The sequence below is a fragment of the Lottia gigantea genome, assembly GCF_000327385.1.
Source record: "Lottia gigantea unplaced genomic scaffold LOTGIsca_16, whole genome shotgun sequence".
Taxonomy (NCBI): Eukaryota; Metazoa; Mollusca; class Gastropoda; family Lottiidae; genus Lottia; species Lottia gigantea.
Window position 1 is genome coordinate 2447164 of NW_008707965.1, and position 6660 is coordinate 2453823.

The 6660-nt window shown below is 32.9% G+C and overlaps 1 protein-coding gene across 1 annotated transcript in view; it reads left to right on the plus strand.

Annotated features, from left to right (window-relative positions):
• Window positions 1-6660, plus strand: part of LOTGIDRAFT_230996 (hypothetical protein) — a 104516-nt gene that overhangs the window by 18411 nt on the left and 79445 nt on the right. Inside the window, exon 3 of the mRNA XM_009051008.1 lies at window positions 784-894. Within this exon, the coding sequence (XP_009049256.1) occupies window positions 784-894 (111 nt within the window). The remainder of the gene's footprint in view (window positions 1-783; window positions 895-6660) is intronic.

The window sequence follows — 6660 nt, forward strand, 5'->3', positions numbered from 1 at the left end:
TAATCTGAGAGTTAAAAGATAAAAGTGAGGATAGATTGAAGACCAATTAGAAATGTTTTCAGTGTAATTATCCTCTAGTTAAAGATTAAAATTTTACAAGCTATACTAAATTACACTTTCCGATATTTGTGAAATTTGGTAAAAGATAGCAACTGATAATGTTTAAAGGTGTTTTACCACTTGTTTTGATCTGAAATGCCAGATTCCTAGTCTTGCTGAATTTTAAAGTATATTGCAAAGAGGTTTTTTTGCCTTGTTACGTGTATAGGGGATATTGATAGCTTTAATTTGCACCATTCCAATTTTTCCAGTTAGATGTCTGTGGTTCTTGTAATTCAACATGTGATTCTGATGGCTTACTTTTACTGGAATTGCATGAACCACAGACGTCTGATTAAAACTTTGAATGGTGCAAATTGATGATATCAGTGTCACCAATACAGATTAATAGTTTAAAAAACTTCTTTTTCTTTGTAAAGGTTTTCTGAAACTTGTATGAGTATATTTTACACCAGTTTCCATTTGTACTCTATTCCAATATCCAGGAACTGATCTCGAAAAAACTTAGGATTTGAATTTGTTGAGAATTTAGTTTGAAAAGTTGATAAAACTGGTTGGTTTGTAACTCCTGTCAAATGGCCGATATATTTCTCTGGAATATTGAGCCTTGCCTGATGAAGCATTGTACACATGTGAACATTTGCCTCACTAAATTAAAAGTGAAAGTTGAAAAAAGATTTTGACTTTTCATTTTTAACCATAATAAAATTTTATATTTTTCAGCAAGAATTGGGCAACACCGCCTTAACCCAGCAGATGTGGAATCAATGTTACGTTTAACACCAACACATTCACGTGGTTCGACTAAACTCTTCAGGAGCTTACACAATAAAGGTAAGTAAGGTCACCCATGCTGAAGTTTTCAATGAAGAAGGTAGAAATGTTTTCTCACATGTTGCCAACACCCACTACCCACTTTTGACTATTTCCTATCCGTTGTATTTTTAGGCGTTTAAAAATTCCACCAATTTTTAATCGGAGTGTTTTTCTGCGTGAGACGGAGGTGCAAATGAAATTGTTACAGTGTTTCAGACTGTTAACCATCTGCTGTTTCTACAACTGACATCCATCTGTCCTTTTGAAACAGTTTTTATGTTAAAATTCAGAAATAGGTACACGAGTCAGACAAAAGATTTAAAACAATTTAAATTCTTATTTCTCTGAGTGTATGTGCCTTTTCACGTCTGCTTTGTCTGGATATTTTTGACATATGATAAAACTCTGAATAAAACTTTGAAATTGGCTTTTAAATGTTCACCAAAGACAACCACCATGATGTGAATTAAAAATTGTAAAGTTCTAGCCCTCTTCTGAACTACAAAAATTGTACAATACATGATCTAACTTACTTAGAACCTAATTCTAGCTGTCAGTCAATGTCACATGACTAAGAAATTCTTAATGAAATTGATTTTCATTTGATAGAAAATTTATAGCCAATACTGGGATGAAAATGTGGGTTAAATTCTAAAGTTGCATGAGGTATATTTTTTTACGTAGATAAAGTTTCAAGAACCATTTATTTTATGCAAAAATCAGTTGAAATAGCTTGCATGATCTAGTGTATATCTTGTTCTCTTGTAAGATATGAAAAACACATGAATTTGAAAATCAAACTGGCTAAAGAAATCATTTGAAATATGATTATTTTGTAATGAAATACAAACTTGTGAAAACCTTTTTTAAAAGTCAATGTATAAAAGTAGCGTATACTAGTGTTCCAAGTTGGAAATGCTAAAATAAGATGAAAAATCTCCAAAAAACCACCAAAGATGAAAACTGAAATTGAGAATTTTGAAATGAAATAGAAAAGATGATTTATGGGAAGTGAACAAGTGAAATATTAGTTGTCTGAGTCCATATTTAATACATACAATGTAATACAATGTACCACCTGGGTATGATATACATGGAGATAAATCCCCCTGCTGAGTTGTTACAAACCTTCATCTCAATTTCATAAATGTTTTTAACTACTGCAGTAAAATGAGGGAACAGACATAGATGCAACTGCAGTTCAAGAGAAAATTGGTGCAGCTGATTACAAAAGACACTGCACTGAGAGAGTTGACCACTCTCTGGAATACAACCTAGAGTAAGGTGATGTCTGGTGTTTCTATAAACAGAAAATAGTACAAACATTGGACCACTCTCTAGAATATACCCCAGATTTAGATGATGTTTGGTGTTTCTATAAACAGACAATAGTACAACAGTGTACCACAATCTAGAATATAACCCAGAGTTGGGTGATGTCTGGTGTTTCTATGAACAGACAATAGTACAAACATTGGACCACTCTCTAGAATATAACCCAGATTTAGATGATGTTTAGTGTTTCTATAAACAGACAATAGTACAACAGTGTACCACAATCTAGAATATAACCCAGAGTTGGGTGATGTCTGGTGTTTCTATGAACAGACAATAGTACAAACATTGGACCACTCTCTAGAATATAACCCAGAGTTGGGTGATGTCTGGTGTTTCTATAAACAGACAATAGTACAAACATTGGACCACTCTCTAGAATATAACCTAGAGTTGGGTGATGTTTGGTGTTTCTATAAACAGACACTAGTACAAACAGTGGACCACTCTTTAGAATATAACCAAGGGTGATGTCTGGTGTTTCTATAAACAGAAAATAGTACAACAGTGTAGAATATAACCCAGACTAAGATGCATATATTTGCAATTTTTTTTGTGGATTTCTCACAAGTTCACACTAAAACTTCTCTAGGAAATATGAATTGACATGCTATAGCCTGATGATATAGAAGATGATATGATTATCATGTGCTGTGTATTATGATATGTTGTCACTTGTTTTCAATGGTAATCACCAAGTTTTATATTGTTTGGGTTGACTGCCTTGAAAAGGTTAGTTGGTCTTCTCCTATTAAGTTTTGTATGATCTTGTTTACTATTATTGTGTAATTTTACATCTTTATTCACATGCTCTCAGTCGTTTTATTGTATTAAAAAGTCATTTAAGGATTTTGTTTCAATTTGTACGCTCAAACTTGTAATATGTGAAGTTGAAATAATAAAAAAGATTTCAAATTGACATATCTTCTCATAAACTTTCAACAATGAATGACTGAATGTTTATTTTTTTAAATCTTTACTGAAGGGAATAATTATTTATTTCAAAGTCTCTCAACCGTTTGTATTAGAGTTAAAGAATAAGTTTAAAGGGGAACAGTCTACATTTTCAGGAATTGTTCTGGGTCTTTATTGTGCTTTAATATTTTTAAGATGTACCAAAAGGCACGAAAATAGCATAATCCCTTCAAATATACCTCAAACTAGAAATTTCACTGTCTAATGTGTTTTCTATATATGGCACAGTCTCACTAAAATTAAAGTCAAATTTTTAGTCTTCAAACATGAATAATTATGGATACACATGGATTTGAAGGCTCAAATTTCAAGATGAGCTGTGAACACTATTACTGATTACGTAAGCTAAAAAAATTCCTGTTTCTGAAACTAAGGTATGATTGGTCAAACAGATAGAGAAGGTGGGTGCTCCTTTAATTCGAAGACATTGTGATAATATCTTTGAATTTTAGGTCTATGTTACAAGTATTACAAATTTCATTTTTAACATACTAGCCTTAATGTTAGTGAAAACTGCTTTAACCCTGTGCCAGTACCTTCTGTTGACTAGTAACTTGTTACCTTTCAACCACCCTAACCTCGACAATTAGTAAAAACTGCTTTAACACTTTGCCAATACACTGTTAAATAGTAACTTGTTACTATTTTATTGGTTAAAGCTATATTTCGATGAACGGTTTTTGACTTATTGCCCTTGATTTATGAAAAATGCGTCAAAATTTGTTTGTGAACACAATAGAGACTACAGTTTTCATTCGATTTAAATGAAATTTGGTATGATCATTTATAATGATGAGATCTTAGTCAAGAATGAATTTGACAATTTTTCGATCAACAGAAGTTGAGTTATGGCCCATGACTTAGAAAAAACTCATCAAAATTTGTTGGCGAAAGAGGTGACAGTTTATGTCAGAATTTTATTAAATAATGTGTCTTTGTTTAACTCAACAATATCTTGCACAAATTAGATTTTTGGTATGATTTGACACAGATAGGTGACTGCCCTTGATATACTGAAAATGTATGAGGAAAGTGGGCGTATCTTGCTAGGCAACCACTTGTATTTTGTGGTAAAAACTCTTTGAGATCACATCAGAATACGACTAAATGACTTTTAATGCAATCTTTATTTTTCATTCAATTTTTTCTATCAGCTATTATGTAACTTGTTATAAAAAATCACTCAAGTATATGAGTATCTGAATGACTCTATCAGTCATTTAATGTAACTTGTTTTTATTTTGTGGTAAAAACCATTCTAGAACACTCTAGAATATATATGAATATCTGAATGACTTTTTCCACTCAAATGCTCTATCAGTCATTTAATGTAACTTGTTCTTATTTTGTGGTAAAAACCATTCTAGAACACTCTAGAATATATATGAATATCTGAATGACATTTTTGCATTCAAATGCTCTATCAGGCACTATTATGTAACATGTTTTTATTTCATGGTAAAACCCCTTCTAGAGCACTCTAGTATATATGAATGATATTATCAGAGGTTTTCTGCTGAAGATTATTCACTCACTGGCAGTTATCAACCAAATCTTAATTAATATATAAAGTAGGTCTGAAACTTGTTCGTGTTAAGATGTTCTTAATTTTTAGATGTCAAGGTCACATTAATGATGAACCTGATGAGAGTTGTACTATTAGAATATGGAGCAAATCATGTCAATGGCAACATGCTTATGTAAGAGTGAGTGAGAATAGTATTCTCAAAAAAGCACTGGTCTGGGTCATAAAGTGAGAAACCAACCAAAGGATTTGAGGTGTATAGCGTGAAAATATTTACAAATGTTATGAAAAAAATAACCGAATAATAAAAAATCTTGTTTTCTTTGATTTCTTGGTTCTTAGATCTACCTCTGTAACTCAGTGCAAGCTTGTAGGTGGGAGCGTTCTTAATTTGTGTCAAGGACCTTTGAGTGAATGAGTTGTAGATCCCCTTGCCTCTCATCTCTTCTCCAGTCTGAAAATTCTTACATACACTACTTACAAGCTCAGATAGCTAATCACCTGGTTAGGGCCATCTTCACAATGTTAAGCTATTACAAGCAGCATCTTCTCAGTGTCAAGCTATTACAAACTACATCTTCGCAATGTCAAGCTATTACAAACTACATCTTCACAATGTCTAGCTATTACAAACACATCTTCACAATGTTAAGCTATTACAAACAGCATCTTCACAATGTTAAGCTATTACAAGCAGCATCTTCTCAATGTCAAGCTATTACAAACTACATCTTCACAATGTCTAGCTATTACAAACTACATCTTCACAATGTCTAACTATTACAAACAGCATCTTCGCAATGTCAAGCTATTACAAACAACATCTTCGCAATGTCAAGCTATTACAAACAGCATCTTCACAATGTCAAGCTATTACAAACCGCATCTTCTCAATGTCAAGCTATTACAAACAGCATCTTCACAATGTCAAGCTATTACAAACTTCATCTTCTCAATGTCAAGCTAATACAAACTTCATCTTCTCAATGTCAAGCTATTACAAACAGCATCTTCACAATGTCAAGCTATTACAAACAGCATCTTCGCAATGTCAAGCTATTACAAACAGCATCTTCACAATGTCAAGCTATTACAAACAGCATCTTCTCAATGTCAAGCTATTACAAACAGCATCTTCCCAATGTCAAGCTATTACAAACTTCATCTTCTCAATGTCAAGCTATTACATACAGCATCTTCCCAATGTCAAGCTATTACAAACAGCATCTTCACAATGTCAAGCTATTACAAACAGCATCTTCACAATGTCAAGCTATTACAAACAGCATCTTTGCAATGTCAAGCTATTACATACAGCATCTTCAAAATGTCAAGCTATTACAAACAGCATCTTCTCAATGTCAAGCTATTACAAACAGCATCTTCCCAATGTCAAGCTATTACAAACTTCATCTTCCCAATGTCAAGGTATTACAAACTGCGTCTTCACAATGTCAAGCTATTAAAAACTGCATCTTCACAATGTCAAGCTATTACAAACTATGTCTTCACAATGTCAAGCTATTACAAACTGCATCTTCACAATGTCAAGCTAATAGAAATAGCATCTTCGCAATGTCAAGCTATTACAAACTACGTCTTCGCAATGTCAAGCTATTACAAACAGCATCTTCACAATGTCAAGCTATTACAAACCGCATCTTCTCAATGTCAAACTGTTACAAACAGCATCTTCACAATGTCAAGCTATTACAAACAACATCTTCACAATGTCAAGCTATTACGAACAGCATCTTCTCAATGTCAAGCTATTACAAACAGCATCTTCACAATGTCAAGCTATTACAAACAGCATCTTTGCAATGTCAAGCTATTACAAACAGCATCTTCACAATGTCAAGCTATTACAAACTGCATCTTCCCAATGTCAAGCTATTACAAACTGCATCTTCTCAATGTCAAGCTATTACAAACAGCATCTTCCCCAT